An 18,808-nucleotide genomic window follows, 5' to 3' on the forward strand; every position below is an offset into this window, starting at 1 on the left:
AAGAAAATGGTTTTTTTAATGCTAATAAAATTATGGTAAACTTATGATTTAATTCCATAAATTATATTTAAGTCTAAGGATAGTTATTCTATCAAAATTGTATTACAAAGTCTTATTCTTTCTAGAAATATTAAAAATTATCAGTAATAGCAGAGCGAAGATATGGCAAAATTTTTAGAAATTAATACATAACTCATTTTTATGCATAAAGTGAAAAGAGGACTTCCTACCATATTCTAGGATTGGTCATCCTATTCTAAAAGAATGATTTTCATCACATTCTTGGAAAACTAATTTTTAGTATTTATGCATAAATAATTAATTAAGAAAAAGAGAATTTTTGGTAATTTTATTTTATGCAAAAAGAGGAATTCCCATGATAATGGAGATTCATGTAATTAAATGGAAAAAGAGAAATTTTGGTATATTAAAATAATGAATATTTTTATTTAAAGAGAAAATTTAGATAAATTTATTTTATGCACGAGAAAATTTAAATGATAAAAGAGGAATTCCCATGACATTGGAATTCAATCATTTAAATGGTAAAAGTGGAATTCTTGGCATAATTGAAATAATGGATATTTTATTAAAGTTAAGAGAAATTTTAAATAAATTGATTTTATGATAAAAGAGGAATTACCATGATATTTGAGATCCAAGAAATTAAATAGAAAAAGAGAAATTTTTAGCATAATTCAAATTATGAGTATTTACAAAAGGGAAATTTTGAGCATTATTGGAAAATATGGGTAGAATTGATTTTTGTAAATCCCATGCATATTTTACTCAAAATAAGAATATTGAATATATTTCACTTGAGAAATTTGAGAAAGAATATGAAAATATCCATCGAGAAAAAGTACCTTTAACTAGGCCAAGTAATTGACAAAAATTTAGAAACTGTCTCATTGGTATCGAAGTAGAAAAAGCTACTAAATGTGAATAGATGTGAATACGATGTGATAAGATGTGAATGCAATGTGATAGGATGTGAGTGGATGTGATAAGATGTGAATGTGATGTAAATGGATGTGGATGTGGATGTGAAGAGATGTGGATGGGATGTAAATTGATGTGGATGTGGATGTGGATGTGGATGTGAATGGGATGTAAATTGATGTGGATGTGGATGTGGATGTGTAAATTGATGTGGATGTGAAAAGATGTGGATGGGATGTGATGTGATGTAAATGGATGTGGATGTGAATGTGATGAGATGAGATTGAGATGGGATGATATGTGAAAGGATGTGATGTGATGTAAATGGATGTGGATGTGATGAGATGTGGATGGGATGTGATGTGATGTAAATGGATGTGGATATGGATGTGAAGAGATGTGGATGGGATGTGATGTGATGTAAATTGATATGGATGTGGATGGGATGTGATGTGATGTAAATGGATGTGGATGTGAATGTGATGAGATGAGATTGAGATGGGATGATATGTGAAAGGATGTGATGTGATGTAAATGGATGAGAATGAGATGTGGACGTGATGTAATGTGGATGGGATGGATGTGATGTGATGTGGATGTAATGAATGTGATGGATGTGAATGGATGCAATGAGATGTGAATGGATGACATGTGATGTGATGTGATGTGAATCGGGATATATGTGAATGAATGAGATGCGATGTGAATGGATGTGATGTGATGTGATATGGATATGGGTAGATGAATGGATGAGATGTGATGTAATATGATGTGACTAGATGAGAATGGATGAAGGACGATGGGAATACATATGATTGGATGTGGATTAAGCAATGTGAATTGATGTAGAAGAATGTGGAATAACGAGAAATGATGTAACATTGTGGAAAGATGAGAGTTCGTTAGAAACTGTATTTATGACCTATTTTTAAATGACTGCTTTATGTCAAGAATGCTGGGGAAGCATTTTGACCATCTTGTGAACGAGGTGGTGGAGACCTAATTGAAAGTTGCAACAGCTGACGGACAGTCAACGGAGGACCAAGGAAGCGGCCTATGAGTAAAGTGCTAGGTGACATGTGAAGGATCCTAGAGGGTGCTGACCATACGGTGCTTGGGCTCTGGGTAGCCGAAGATACCCACGCGTACGTCGAGGAAGAAAATGGAACAAGGTGTTAGAGTTGTTTTCTGAACTCGGGCATGGATCTGGTTGATTGTCCTTGTTGGTCCTCAACGAATGAGTCCATGGCTCTTTTATATGGATATGTTGGTTGATCTTGCTGATCTTCAACGGAGAGTCCATCTGGATTTTCTTATGTGATTATATTGCCAGGTACTATGAGCTAGGAACTATTGAAAGGGCCCCTGAGTGAACAGGTGGTGAGCGTTCTGGTTGCCAATGATGCCATAGGTACACCGATGAAAGAATGATTGGAAATTAGAATTCAACCGGATATTTTGGAGGATTATGATTAGTGATACTATGGTTTCATTAAAAGATTGTTTTAAAGATAGCTGAATTTGTGAAACAGGCAATTTCATATTGGGTGTGTAAGTGGTGTGACTATCTTGAAGTTTGCATGAAGCGTCGGCTAGGGGGCCTGAGAACTCTTTTCCCTGGTACCTGGTGCAAAACATAACCAAATTCCTAAATGGATCCTATCACTACAGTGGTTGGGCGGTTGGCTAACCCATGGGACTTGGATGGGGTTAGGCTGGACTGATGGATCCCTAAAATGAGACTCAATTCTGTTATGGTACGATAGATGAAGTAAATCCCGAATAGTCTTGTTCTATAGAAAAGAATCAACGGCTGTGCCTCTTGATGAGGAAAAAAGCGTTGGTCTCTATGATCCAAGTGCAAGTTTCTTCCTTGATCTGACCATGTGACTTACGGGTTCCGTCAGATCAGTTTGGTTAGTTAAGGCTCTTGCCTACGTTAGAGTAAAAATATCCTGGAGGCATCACCCATGCTTTCTGGGGGAGGGAAGTTTTTCCGGGTTTGTTTTGGAAGAACCGAGGGATTAGTCTCTTGTCTAGATATCCGTGGTGGACGAGGCCCCGAGTGAGAGGATCTGCCCTGCGCAAGAAGTGCTACTTCCGTTGCTAGCACCCCCGAATTCGTTACACAGAGGGGCCAAGGATCTTTCAGAGTACACCAGCACTAGCTTACGATCCTGACTTTGAGGTAGACCTCCATGTAAATATTTAATGACCCTCGTAGGCCCCCATAGGTAGTCGGCATAGCCTTCTCAACGTCGTGCATAGAATCCTCAACATGTACGTCGATCACCAATCAAAGATGATGATAATGATTGGATGTCCATTGATATTGACTAAACTCAAACTACCTGGGTTAGCTCACTTATGTTGTACTTAGATTTAGTGGCAGTGACCAACCTCAAACTAGATGGGGTAGCTCATTTACATTGTACTTTGATCTATTGAGACAATGGCTAAACCTAGAGTAGTTGGGTTAGCTCACATTTTAACGTACTTAGTTGATGTTTATATTTTATGAATTATGTCTTTATTAAGGATCAGTGATGTTCATGGTTTATGGATTTTTTTTTTGCACTTTGGTTATCATATTGTTTGTTTAAAAATTTCATTCTTCCCCATGCAAAGCCCATGCCATATCATACCCAAACATTGTCCGATGGTGATAAAACTTTGCGATCATGTGGGGGGGACCCTCCCCACATACTCGCAAAGTTTAGTCACCATCGGATGATATTCGCAAAGTCAACTCTTACCCATGCCATTGTACCCAAACATCAAACTTTACAAGCATGTGAAACCCCCACATGATCACAAAGTTTGGTCACCATCGGACGATGCTTGGTATATCAAGCAGTGCCCTATGTGCAATTTTCAAGTCTCTTAGCAGTGCTTGAGAGGCTATGGAAAATCCCACTCTTCCCATGCCATCATACCCAAACATGGTTTGATGGTGACCAAAATTTGCAAGTATGTGTGGGATTCCCTTCACACATGCTTGCAAAGTTTGGTCACCATCAGACGATGTTCTCACAAAGTCAAGTAGCACCTAGTGTGCATTTTTCAAGTCTCTTAGTGCTCGAGAGGCTATGGAAAATCTTGCTCTTCCTCATGCCATCGTTGTTAGTATACACTCAATGCCCGTCTCTCAACATGTATCTCACTTTGATGTATAATGCACATTTGTTAGGTCCCCATTATGAGAGAGTAGCCATGGTGCATGTCTTTAGTGGGAACCCCAACTTAGACGCCAATGGGGTCATTATTGTGATGATGATGGTTAGGAGATAGTCAAGGATACGAGCGTTAGCTGGGTTTCAAGGTATGAGCGTTAGCTGGGCGACGGTATGAGGAATATTCCCTCGGATACTAGGTCCATCATTAGTGGGCAGTGGTCGGTGGTCAGTGGGCCACGTTCTTAATACTCGGGCGGTGACCGTGTCTATGCAGTGTAATCGCCCTCGTTGTATACGCATCTACCACACCGCCTACAGTACTATATATGGACATGGTTGCCATGAGCTAAGGCATTCAATTCTTGTGAGTATCCACCTCCTTCTACACTTCATACATACTCCATCCAAAGTTTGTCTAGATCACCATCTAAGCTCTACTTGAGAGCGCATGGGTGGACAGCACTATCACTTGTACCTATTTGGTATAATCATAATTTTAAATTCTCTCCATTGTGGATCTATTGCATTGTCTATTGTGCTTTGTCTTGCTATCTCTTTCCGTTGTGCCATATTCTTATATGGTATGTCTTAGCAAGAATAGTGCATAAAGTTTAGTATTTCTTTGCATAGAACCCTAGGAGTGATGGCTTCTACCTCTGCTGTTTGCTGATGCTACTACACTATGCCTTCACAAAAGGAAAGCTTGATGGGACAAACTATAATCTTTGGAAATTTAAAATCAATGCTATTCTAGACTGTTATGAGCTCCTAGAAATTATTCTAGGAATGGATGCAGAACCAGTGGAAAGTCTCGACCCCAACAACCTTGCAAACATGCTTCTGCCATATGCTACACTTCTTCAGGCATGGAGAAGGCACAATGCTGGCGCACTTTGTGCCATCGTCACCAGCGTAAGTGATTCCGTTCTCACTCTAATTCAACATACTAACAAGGCTATGGAGGCTTGGATCATACTGAGAAATCAGTATGAGAATCGCAATCTTCTCTCTCTCTCTCTCTTTCTCTCTCTCTCTCTCTCTCTCTCTCTCTCTCTCTCTCACACACACACACACACACACACACACACACACACAAACACACATAAAGGTCTATGATTTACCTATGCTCTCCCTCTTTTTGTCTTGACATCAGTAACAATAGCAAGCTCCTACTTGCTCTCTCTCTCTCTCTCTCCCTCTCAACTATCCAATACACTCTATCAATTGTGTACATCCTTTCCCCACAAAAGAAGGTGCAGCACGTTTTCTAGATACATTATAAATTTCATAGTTTTATCCGCCTACTTGCGTGAATATATTAAATCTAGATCCATCAAGTAAATCATACATATTAATATGTAGTTTAAGTGATTATATGTACTCTAAATCCATTGTAGTATGCATGCTACCTATACGTCTAGAACTATTTTATGAACTGTTGCATCCTTTACAAGTAAATTTCATATGATGCCAAGAAAGACTATGAATTCACAACGAAATTCAAGTTTTTATAGGATGGATCTCTCTACTTCAATTAGTGGAATCTCATGACATTACTAATCAAAATCAATAGTTCAGCCCCACAACGCAACAATGTTGAGGCACGTGTAGAGGAATCCTTCTCTATATAACCATCATGCTCTCAACAAAGGAATAGGTAGTACTTGGCATTATCTATGGTGAAACATTTGAAGCAAGTGTGCCAAGCAACCTTGACTTGAGTATAAAGGCTGAAAGTTTGGGAAGGATTTTGCAGCATCTGATAATGAAACATGTTGTGGATGTGACTAAACTTCTGAATCATATGGTATTGAGACAGTGATTGTGGAGAATTTGAAGAAGTCTCTAGGTCATGTCAAAGAATTGCACAGTAATGATAAGTTAGCTACAAAAAGAGCAGCATTACACATGATTACCAATAGAAGTAATAAAAGAGAAATTAGTGACGACAAAGTCGCAAAAGATCCTTGTATTCAACCCAGGAATATGAAGAAACACCATGTTAAGGAAGCAAATTTCAAATGGGATTTTGGTGGCGGAAGCACAAGAATGAGTGCTTGAGTCCTAAGGTTTTCTAGTGTGTTGTAAATTTTTAGAAAGACAATACTAGGGTGTCTCCAAATAAGAAAGAAGAAGTGGCTTGGCAAGAAACAGTATAAAGTCCATCCTATCCATTTCTTAGAGCTTATAGAGTTACCTACATCCTTCCAACTATAGTATACCTACATGTATATCACAAGTTTCAACAGTACTAATAGTTTTAATTGTAGCATTATATGGTAGTGATGTGTGTGAACACACTTAGGACCACCAGGGCACTTTTTCCCTTACTAGGAGGTTTTTTCCCTCGTGCATATGTACACCCTCTTATCTACTCATTTTGGGGTGTGTAATTTTTTTTGTATCTGGCACACATTTTTTATTTGTCTAATCTAGTGAGTTTGTGTGCTCTCAAGATTCTCTATCTTATGTGTGTGCATTGTTACAGCCCTAACCCTAATTCCAACAATTGGTATAAGGGCTAGCTTCTTGAAACTTGATCTAGTAGTTTGCCTCCCTCCTCATGACCCTATTCGTTTTTGTCTTCGATTGAGATACCCTCTTAGGAGAAGAAGGTATATACTGTGGTGTGTACAAAATTTTGGGGGTCCGCGGCATGATTCGGGTGCATTTTGGGCACCGCAAGGTTTCTGTGGATGTTCTAGAGAGGTGTCATTTTGCTTGTGCAAAGATTTGGTGTGCAGGAGCATCTACAGTGTCTTCAACAACATCGACCATCATACTTTCACTAGTAACAATGTATTATCTACTTTGTGTTATTTTTCATACACTTTGTAGGTGATTCAGTTAGTTGACAGCCATCCAGGGTTGCATTTAATGAATAGTGAGTACTTGTAGTGTGTTGAAAGATTTTGCATTTGGTAGACAGTCATGGCTGGCAGTAGTGATGTATTCAATATGTTGTCTGCTGCTGAGGACAAACCTTATGGGACTAACTACCCATTGTGGTCCTATATGATGAGGCATGTACTGGTTGATAAGGCCTTTGGAATGTGGTCAGTGGTAGTGAAACTCGTCGTGTTTCACAACTACCAGTGCAACCAGGTGCTACAGGTACATCTCAAGTAGAATCTAATATAGATGTGGCTCCTCCACATGCACCACCAGTACCTCTCCCACTGCTGCTCAAACGACATGGGATGGAAGAGATGCACATGCACATGCATTGCTTGCACTTTCTGTGAAGCGAAGCATTATTCCTCATATTCGATCATGTAAGACTTCAAAACAGGCATGGGATGCACTTGCTGCATTATACTAGGTGGGCAATTAAGCACGTGTTACATATCTACGCAAACAGTTGGAATCTGAGCACATGAATGAGGGAGACTCAATGGACAGCTTCTTGACCAAGATCAAGATTTTAAGGAGCAGCTTGTTAGTGTGGATGAGATATATCATGATAGTACATTGGTGCCCACAGTTTCTTAACCAAGATCAAGATTTTAAGGAGCAGCTTGCTAGTGTGGATGAGATATATCATGATAGTACATTGGTGCTTCTTAATGCATTGCTAGATTCTTATCAGAGTTTTGCCTCTACCCTTAGCTTATGATGAAGGTAAATCTAAATGCCCTTACATTTGATGAGCTGGTTTCAATATCTTGTAAGAAGAGCAATCTAGGCAAAACAGATCTGTTATGCGAGTTGGTGATGACCAAGCTTTTGTTGCCAGTCAGAAAGAAAAAGGTAAAGCTTCTTCGCATGGTGGGTATAAGCCAAAATCAGAATCCTCAGGTAAGGATGCAGAGAAAGAAGGTGATAAGCCTAAAAAGAAGGGCAAGTGTCACTATTGTGCAAGAAGCCAGGGCACCACATAAATGAGTGTAAAAAAAGGCTAGAGGAGGAGAAAAAGAAAGAATCGAGCATGGTTGTGGCTGATGCATCTGCACCAAGTGCAGAGAGAAGAAAGAATCTGCAAGTTTTGCTCAAGATAATTGGGCATGGACTATACATTGCAGTTATGAACCCTTTGTTCATGATGTATGCATGTCAGTGGGGCAGAATCGGATGCTTGGTACTTTGACAGTGGTGCTAGTAAGTACATTACTTCACAAAAAAATTATTCTCATCTCTGGAATCTATCCCAAGTGCAAGAACTGTCACATGTGCAAATGGTTCCTCATATCTCGAGGAGTTGGTAGAGTTATGCTCGCTGCTGCAAATGGGGGCGCATTTACTCTTTTCAGAGTTTTATATGTGCTAAGCATTAAGAAGAACTTGATGTCAGTTTCATCACCCTTAGCCTTGTCAGGCTTGATGGTGAAATTTGTGGATGACAGATGTACAGTTCAGGATAGAAATGATGGTTATTCTATCATTGTCTCAAGTACCTTGTTTCATGGCCTATACAAGATGGATGTATTTGAGAAGTTGCAGCATGATGCTTGCTCAGTCTCTACAACTCGTGCTATGAGTGATGCAAAATTATGGCATGCACGATTTGGCCATCTAAATTATGGCAGTTTGTTACGCCTTTAAAGGCATAACATGGTGTCTGAGTTGCCAACTCTTGAGACCCCTGCTAAACATGTATGTGAGGGGTGGTAAAATCATCAGGTATCATTTCCAAAGGATGGAGCTGTGAGAGTTGTTAAGAAAATACAGCTTATATATAGTGATGTATGTGGTCCTATGAGGACACCATCTATTGGGGGATATCTCTACTTCGTCACTTTTATTGATGATTACTCCAGATAGCTGGTTGTATCCATTAAAGTAGAACTCTGAGGTTTTTATGTGCTTTAGACACTTTGTATCCATGGCTGAAAAATGCATGTGAATGTAAAGTTGGCACCCTTCATTCAGATCGAGAGAGAGGGGAGTATATGTCCAAGGAATTTCATGCATATATGGCTGAAAAAGGCATAAGACATCAATGTATAGTGCCATACACACCTCAGCAAAATGGTGTGGCTAAGAGGAAGAACCGGTCTCTCATGGAGATGGCACGATGTACGGTGAAAGCACAAGATTTACCTCATGGGTTTTGGTTATAGACAACTATGTGCGCAAACTATGTGTTGAACAAATGCCCTACCAAGGCCTTGCAGTCTAAAACTCCTTATGAAGCTTGGCATGGCAGGAAGCCTTTTGTGGCTCATTTGCGTGTTTCTGGTTGTCTTTCTTATGCTCTTGTGCCTGAGCAACAACGCATTAAGCTTGATGATAAGGCAATTAAATGCATATTTGTGGGATACAATTCAGAAAGCAAGGGATATAGACTCTACCATCTGGCTGGTCATTGTTCAAATTTATGCCTACTTGAAAAGATAAAATAACTTTATTTTTGGGTAAGAAAAAAGGAATGTCTGAGGTCTTCAAGATGGAAGATTTTCATGATTAAATTGATGGGTATCTTCAGTGGGCATTTTCTTTATAGACAATTATGTTGTTTTCCAACATGGGGAATTGCAAAATGCAATCTACAAGGGTAGAAAAAAAAAGTGGAGAGGACATGTTTGTTTTGGGATGGTTTAAGTATGGTAACTAAGGAAAGTTGGTAGTGTGAGCACACTAACTTGAAGAGGTGGGTTTGACGTTTGACTAATATGCATGAGGAAACAAAGGATAATTTTGCTACCTCTTATTATTGCCATGCTCAATTAGAGATGCTATCCAACATCCACCTTGCTGGCCATGTCTACACTAGGAAGACACACATTGGGGTTATACATACATAGAGTTTACTTCTTGCTAGGATCTTGAGTCCATTGGGGTTATACATACATAGAGTTTACTTCTTGCTAGGATCTTGAGTCCATGCTCAATTAGAGATGCTATCCAACATCCACCTTGATGGCCATGTCTACACTAGGAAGACACACATTGGGGTTATACATACATAGAGTTTACTTCTTGCTAGGATCTTGAGTCCATGGCAAGATAAATGATTCCTCCCTATACTACGATCACAAGCTCATAAAGTCAAAGATCCCACAAGTGCTATGACTTAGAAAGACAAAATAGCTCATTTTTTGCACGTGCTAGGGAAATACCAAGGGTGAGATGGAGTTCTTCAAGATGTTACTGTTAAGATAATTCAAAATTAAATTGATGGAGGACATTATTTCTTATAGACAACTATATTGTATTGTTTTTCAAAAATTCAATACAAGAGGAATTGCAAGAGGCATGAGGGGAAAAGATATGTGAAGAGGATTGTTAGTTATAGGTATTTCAAGACAAAGCATCTGGGAAGGGTTGGTTTTGGGATGGATTAAGAATGGTAACGTAAGGAAAGGAAGGTGGGTGGCGAATGGGCACATCGAGTGGAAGAGGAGGGTTTGGCCAATAACTAAGGAGCATGTGGAGGGCCAAGAGTAATTTCGTTGCTCTAATTGCCACGTGCTCAATGTAAGGCAGTATACAAAGTGCACGTGGATGGGTCCATGGGGTGTTCCATAATTCCACCTAGTATGATGGCCATGTCTCTATAAGAGGTGGTCATTTAAACACAGGAAGTGGTAGTAGTCGGTGGCTATAGAAACAATTGCCCCATGGTTTGAGCTGCAAGGTGCTGATTATAGAAAAAGGGCGCTTCAAGCCAGCTTGTTTGTTAGGGTGCCATGGCCTGTGCTCACAATACCCTACAGCTTATTTTCTTCATGGCCTGTGCTCACAATACCCTACAGCTTATTTTCTTCATGCTGTTTACGGGGGGTTGCTGCCTGGCTTCCACCACGAGCCACTATTTCGAGTGGAATGTAAGTAATGCAAGTTCTAATCACACTGTGGAAGTGTGAATTATTAGAGCTACTCATTTCCATGACTCTTGTTGTTAGGTGGAGTATGCAAATGTGACCAGGCTTTGCGAGACCAAGTCCATCGTTACAATCAACGGAGAATTTCCGGGCCCAACCATCCATGTAAGAGAAGGCGACGTTGTCACTGTGAGCGTCACCAACTCAGTATCCTATAACCTCACTATTCACTGGTTTGCACCCTGCCTTTTGGTAACCTTCCTGTGGGGTGTGTTTTTTTCCCCCCCCCCTGAGGCCACTAATGATCTATTATCTGTTCAGTTTTGGTAAACTTCCTCCATTCTCACCTCAACTTCCTTCAAAATCCTCTTTCAATGGCCAATGGAGACACAGCCTAGCGGTAAGGTGTTGAAGTCCCATGCAAAAGGTAAGGTGTTGAAGTCCCATGCAAAAGGTGGTGGGTTCAAAACCTGCTGGCTCTTGACAACGGCACGAAGGCACACAGGCACACGAGCACAAAAGATCCAAAAATAAATAAATCCTCTTTCAATGTATTTAGAATATTCTATAGGATCATGAACCGCTCTCTTTTCTCTAGAATATAAGATAGACGTACTTCAGCATTTGACCACGGCATGAAGGCACACACGCACACGAGCACAAAAGATCCAAAAATAAATAAATCCTCTTTCAATGTATTTAGAATATTCTATAGGATCATGAACCGCTCTTTTCTCTAGAATATAAGATCACTTCAGTATTTGACCAAATATACCCTACTGTAACCATACTGTCACTTCACATGTGTGGTGAAACATCAAAATTACTTATGAATGCAAATCAAAGAAGAATTCCACTCTCAAGGAACTTTAAGATGATGTATTATACATGTAAAGTGAAGCATAAACCTTAGACCTACACCTTAAATATTCACATGATTACAAATCCTTTATTTTTAAATTACAAGACTTCAACACACTTTTTCTCCATAGAAACGACTTGGCACTATAAAAGGAAATAGGTGACTATTACTATCAAAAATATTAAGAATTTTGTCGGTCATTAACAGTGTTTTGTTTCTTTTAGGCATGGAGTTCGACAACTACTAACTGCATGGGCAGATGGGCCTGCATATATTACACAATGCCCCATTCAAACTGGAAACACTTATGTCTACAATTTCACAGTTACTGATCAAAGGGGGACACTCTTTTGGCATGCTCACATAAGCTGGCTACGAGCTACGGTATATGGAGCCTTTATAATAAGTCCTAGCACCAGCCTAAAATGCCCGTATCCTCCACATGTAGTTCCATTAGAACCCATCCTACTAGGTACTCTCACAAAATCATGCTACCCATATCAAGTAGACAAACCATGAATCTATATTCTTTTATTAGGTCTATTCACAGACTTGCATTGTTGTTAATAAAGTTTACCCTTGCACATGCATGTATCCTTTGTTGACTTATATTCTTTGTAGTAGCTCCATATATCTATTTGCTCTATTTCATTTTGCTTTAATAAACAAATAAACACTTTAACCTTCATTCTTTAGTTTAATCCTCTCTCTCTCTCTCTCTCTCTCTCTCTCTCTCTCTCTCTCTCTCTCTCTCAATCAATCAATAAAAAGAAAAAAATAATGATAAATATCCTTATGGATTCACCTAAGGTTTCTAGATTTTCTCTCTACATATACACCACATGCTTTTACTACAATCCCCTCCTTCTCATAGTAGCAAGCTCCTTTATTAAGAGGCCCTTTGCTCATTCCACCCATCCATAATGTCTCCACATGGTGAGCCCTAGGCAGCAACACCACCTCACTCCAAAAAAACTTCCTACACCACTTATGTGTGAAGGGTAGTAAAAAGATAGGTATGAATACATGCTTTTGATGAATATACACCAATTTTTTAATGTGTATATGATGCTCTTAAGGTGAATATTGAATTCCCCCAATAATAGTCCAAAACAATGGTAGATTATTAATGATGCACCTCTTATAAATCTTAAGGATATACATAAACGTAATTTAGAAACACCCTCTTGTGGAGTTATAATATGATACATTTTTTGTATTAATGCCCTTAAGGTGTCAAAATCATATCAGTCTAAGGTGCACACGTGTACACACACACACACACAAAGGCTTTATGTGTGTGTGTGTGTGTGTGTGTGGAGAGAGAGAGAGAGAGAGAGAGAGAGAGAGAGAGAGAGAGAGAGAGAGAGAGAGAGAGAGGTGAATTTATATAAAGAAGAATGGAAGTCCAATATAATATGAAGTTATGTGGATGATCGCTATTTCCCACCCTTTTACACATAAAGGATGTAAATAGAGCATGTACCTATGTCTTAATAACCTATCACATTCATGATGTCAAAGATATCTTCATGATTTTAATAAGACAAGTTATAAGTAGAAACCACATATGAAATTATATAGTTATTAATATCTCATTTAAAAAAAGCCTTGTAGGTGTCTCAAAACAAGAAAGGTAACCATCAATGGGGAGAATTTGCACTTACTATAAGAAAGCATTCTATCCTTTTTTATGTACAAAAATGGTAACTGAATGGTCACTAAAGTGTATTTTAGGTGAATGGTGGATTGAGGACATAGAAACAATGGTTGAAGAAGGACTCTCAAGTGGATTTAATTTATCCGATGCAAGGACAATCAATGGGCAACCTGGATATTTATATGACTGCTCTTCAGAAGGTAATAAAATTTACAATCATTTGTGATTTATTAAAGACAAGCTTTATACTAGGGGTTGTATGTTTATATTCTTTGTTATGCATTCCAAATTTAGGATTAATATAGCATTTGTGATTTCTTCTTGATTTAGTTGTCAATACTATGTCCACTTATTTAATGGGATGATTATGAGCAATTCACATTATTGGTCCTCAATAAAACTAGGATTTAGCATTTCAAACAAAAAGTATATCTACTTTACCCTTGATGAAGACTAGAAATATTCTAGATAATAGAAAATAGAAAATGTATTAATTTCTTAGAGGTGTGTGCTTTTTCTAGTTCAGCAAAGACTACACTAGTACTCTACATGAGTATGAACATGAGCATGTTGTCTACACTCAAATGGTATCTAGTAGGGTTTAGTTGTTGATGTGCACACACACACACACCCCAGCACACACATGCACAAAAGCATGCATATGCACACACACACACACACACACACACACACACATGCATGCATATGCAAGAATGCATGGGCACATGCAACAATGTATACACACTCACACACACACGCACACACACCCCAAAAATCATGCATGTACACACACATGCATGCACATACAAGGGGGGCACATATGCATATGCATGCGCGCGCGCACACACACTTACATGCATGCTTGAAGAAAAGATTTTAGGGCATGATCCTTCATCGTCTCCTAACTATTGGATTGTGCGAATGCCCCCTCTTGAATACATATGCTAGTGTCGAGTTTTCGAGTTTGATGAGAGCTCCAATGTGCTATTTTGTAAGGTTCTCCAATGTGCTATTTTGTAAGGTTCTCCAATATGCTATTTTGTAATTGAGAATCTACAAAATAATCCAAAATCACTCATTTTGAGTGAGTTAAGAGAGGACAAAGTTGCACGAAGTGCATCAACTGTACTTGCATTCACGATCAAATTTTAGAAGATTTGGTCGAATTTTTACAATTTTATTTTTAAAGAAGAGATATATTTTGCCTTTTGGGCCATTTTATAAGGTCCTCCATAAACTTATAAAAGGAAAATGTTAATTGAGAATCTATAAAATAATCCAAATACTCATTTTAACTGAGTTAAGAAGACACAGTAGCACGAAGTACATGAGATATCTGCACTTGCATTATGCATATGATCAAATTTTCAAAGATTTGGTCGAGAATAATTTAATACTTTTATATTTATAGTAGAGAAGAGATATATTTAGGCTTTTGGGTTATAGCCCTAAGGTTCGAATACACGTAGGGAAGAAAATGGAATATGCACTCAAGATATGGACTTTTGATTATTATTATTATGTTTGCTGTGGCTATATACAGGGATGAGCTTATTTAATGTGACAGAGGGGAGTACATACTTGCTGAGAGTGATAAATGCGGCGATGAACACACACCTATATTTTGGGGTGGCAGGCCAGTGTCAAAAATATTTTTTTAAATCAGTGAAAAAAAAGATGACCGTGCAAACCTAATCGGGGTTTTATTGAAAAATGCATAGAGTAATCGGTTTTATAACTAAAACTTCAAAATTTTGAATCTTTAAATTCAAGGCTAGGCAAAATTATAACAGAAAATTAAACTATAAAGGACGATTTTTTTTCTTTTTACACTTGTGGCCAGGCCATAATCTAACGGTTGTGGAGTTGGAAGGAGATTATACGGAGCCACTAGTAACAGATATAATAGTGTTAGCGCCGGGACAAACCACTGCTGTTCTGATGACGGCAAATCAGACTGTCGGAGATTATCTAATGGCAGCTTCCGTCTTCGCTCCGACGAACGCCTCCATCATCCCCTACCCTACGACAGCAGCCGCCACAGCCATCCTCCACTACTCCGCCTCGACGGATGACATCAACACCACAAGCCTCACGTCGCCAAGCTTTCCGGACGTCGACGACAAGGATTTCGTCGCCAACTTCACGCAAAGCCTCAAGGGCCTTCCCTTCTCCGCAGGATACTTACCCTTTGAGGTCCCCGAGGACATCGACGAAGACCTTCTCTTTACCCTCAACTTTGCGTGGAGCAGCACTGACTCCCTCCTCAACGCCGCCATTAACAACGTGACATTCGAACAACCCTCCACGGCTCTCCTTGAGGTTTATAAAAAAAATCATGCATTTATGAAGTATTTTCCTTTACTTTTTGAGTTTTTTTTAAATGCCTTCCCTTCATGATAAATTAGATCTCTTAGAGTAGTTTTTTTAAAAAGAAAATGCATACAAAACATAGAGATCAATGCATTTAGTGTTTTTTTTCTATGCTTATTTAAAAAATTGGCATGTAGAAAACGTTCCAAAGAGGGGAAAAAAAAACGTGTGAAATACCGTCAAAAATCGAGCCTAAGGGCTCTCATGGTCACCCCATCTATATAAGGGTGACCACTACCTTTAAAAGGGCAATCTCATGGCTCTCCTTGAGGTAAAAATCATTCATCTGTATGCTAATCTTTTGGCCTCTCAAAATCTTGTTTGGCTACCCTTAAAACATATACAATATCAAAGGTTGGCCTACAGTATGGCTGACCTTTGTAACCATCCTTTTTAAAGCTTTTTCTTTGTTTTGGGAACAGTAAATATACATGATATCAAGACAAAGGCAACCCTTTACAAAAAGGTCATGATGTTTTAAATTTCATGGTAGGCTAGCTAACTATCTGCTATTTTTTAAATGCCTACATCATGTTCTTGTGATAAAGGTCAGTGGATAAAAAAGTGGGTCCTAAAGCTTTTTCTTATAGTGAGGCACATTTCAAATGTTGTCGCAATAATCCAAAAAGATCATGATAAAATCTATGCGGTCTTCGGGTGTGGTCCTTCATATATAGCAGTATTTTCTCATATCTATGACAACAAGTGGGCCAACAAATATACCTGGTTCCAAAGGCATCCAAGTGGAGAGCACTCAGCACATGCTCTCTTTTGGTTACATGTTGGGAGAAAATTAAAAGGCTACTATTGCCATCCAAGCCCATTGCTTACATAAATATGATGTGAAGGCCCTCAAAGTCCAACAAGAAGATCATAAATTTGAGTTTGGTTAATGAGAGCACATGTCCTCTTTTGGATACATGTTGGGAGAAAATAAGAAGGCTACTGGGGAAAATTAGAATTAGGCTACTATTGCAACCCAAGCCCATTGCTTACATGAAAGAAGGCTAGAAGATTATAAATTATGAGACAACACCCTTCATAAAAGTCAAGCATGTCTTTCCCACTCACATTCAAGGCAATGAGATTTTCATGGATCCTTCTTATTTACAAGTCTAGTTGATGAGATTAATGGCCCATGATCATATCATTAAAGGGACTCCCTTCTTTAATATTGTGCTGCTAATCATTGTAGTTATAGTAATTAAAGCAAAATAGGAGGACGTTAATTCTTTGTCAACAAAGTGATGGGTGTTATATATATGTGTGTGTGTGTGTCAGAGCTTGAAAAAAATGGTTTTTCAACCTTTAAAATTAAAGGCAATGCTAAAACCTAACCAAGATTTAGACCTATAATTCTTTAATTTCAAGATTTATAACGAAAACATGTAAATCTCACCCCTTAAAATTAAAGATAGTGCCTAATTCCAACAGAGATTTTTAAGTTTCAACCAAGAAAATTACACTACAAATCGGATGTGTGTGTGTGTATGTATCCATGCAGGCTTACTATGAACAAATAGAAGGAGTGTACACCACGGATTTTCCTGATAATCCACCATATACTTATGATTACACGGGTGCTGACCCCGAGGATATCCCAACATCAGTGTTGGGCACCAAGGTGAAGGTGCTAGCCTACAATGCGAGTGTGCAGATAGTGTTCCAAAACGCCGCCGCCCTTGCCTTCCACAGCCATCCCATGCACCTCCATGGAACCAACTTCTACGTGGTGGGCAGTGGCTCTGGTAACTATGATGCCTCCGTTGATGCGGAAGATTTCAATCTCGAAAACCCACATTCCAGAAATACAGTTGCGGTCCCCTCTGGAGGATGGGCAGCTATTAGGTTCAAAGCAATAAATCCCGGTAAGACTCTCATGTATCGTCGTCTAGCTAGACTCTATACACAGACCCTATGTATGTATGTATGTATACATACATACATACATACATACATATATTTACCCGAGCTTAAATTATATTGTAGAAAGTAGTTCACTCTCTCTCTCTCTCTCTCTCTCTCCACAAAGGAGGTGTTTGTGTGTATCTCGCTAAAAAGCAAGAAAACCCTTGTCCCTCTCTATGCATGTAGCCATAACATTCATTTTCATTTTCTTCTTCTTTCTCCTCTCTCCCTTCCCCCCCCCCTCTCTCTCTCTCTCTATACACACACACACACACACAAACACACACACACACACACATAATTTTAATCTTTTTGCATAGGCGCAATAAATTCTGGTGCCCTACATTAGACCTATGTGCATGTGCACACACATGCACATGTTCATGAATACTAAGACCTACATAGATTTAAATTGTCTTTCTATACTACTTAACAACTTTTGTTCTTTCTTATGTGTGAATAAATAGTAATCAAAATATCCACACATGCATAACCTTATATGTTAGTAGATTCAAATATGCATACATGCATAGCTCCTATTTATTAACAGATCCAAGACCATGAAATGTTTAAATTGAAACATTGCATAACTTGACCGCTTTCATTTGATCTTGTGTAGGAGTTTGGTTTTTGCATTGCCACATTGAACTCCACACCAGTTGGGGCATGTCAATGGCGTTCATTGTAGAAGATGGATCTGGAACCAATAGCACATTGCCTGATTCTCCATCTGACCTTCCCGAGTGCTAATTTAATTGAAAGGAATCGTTAAGGACAGTGCAACATCAAAGGGATATATTAGAGCTATTGTTATACAATTACATATATGGGATTGCATTTTTGTAATTGTTAAACTTGATTTGATACTACTTTGGTACAACAATAAAATATAGAAATGTCCTTTTAGGGGTTAGTAAATCCGACATTTTTATAAAGGCAATTTATCCAATGTCAATCACCATTTAAAGATTACCTCTATGTGACTAAGAAAGTGTGAAAAATTAAAAGAAACAAAAACTAATAACTTTTAACTTATCTTTGTGAAAAAATAAAAGAAACAAAAACTAACTTATCTTTGTGAAAAAATAATAGAAACAAAAACTTATAGCCTTTAACTTATCTT

General features: G+C 38.5%; 1 protein-coding gene across 1 annotated transcript; it reads left to right on the top strand.

Annotated features, from left to right (window-relative positions):
• Positions 1 to 10,747: 10,747 nt before the first annotated feature.
• Positions 10,748 to 18,435, top strand: LOC147618529 (laccase-10-like). Its single transcript, XM_086775262.1, has 9 exons — positions 10,748 to 10,885; positions 10,964 to 11,115; positions 11,969 to 12,156; positions 13,222 to 13,226; positions 13,418 to 13,604; positions 14,948 to 15,040; positions 15,248 to 15,726; positions 17,282 to 17,645; positions 18,305 to 18,435. Exons 1-9 carry the CDS (start codon positions 10,748 to 10,750, stop codon positions 18,433 to 18,435), a joined length of 1,737 nt encoding a protein of 578 aa, XP_086631388.1.
• Positions 18,436 to 18,808: the final 373 nt, after the last annotated feature.

The sequence above is a fragment of the Cibotium barometz genome, chromosome 35 (genome assembly GCF_041138505.1).
Source record: "Cibotium barometz isolate CiBa-2024 chromosome 35, ASM4113850v1, whole genome shotgun sequence".
Lineage (NCBI taxonomy): Eukaryota > Viridiplantae > Streptophyta > Polypodiopsida > Cyatheales > Cibotiaceae > Cibotium > Cibotium barometz.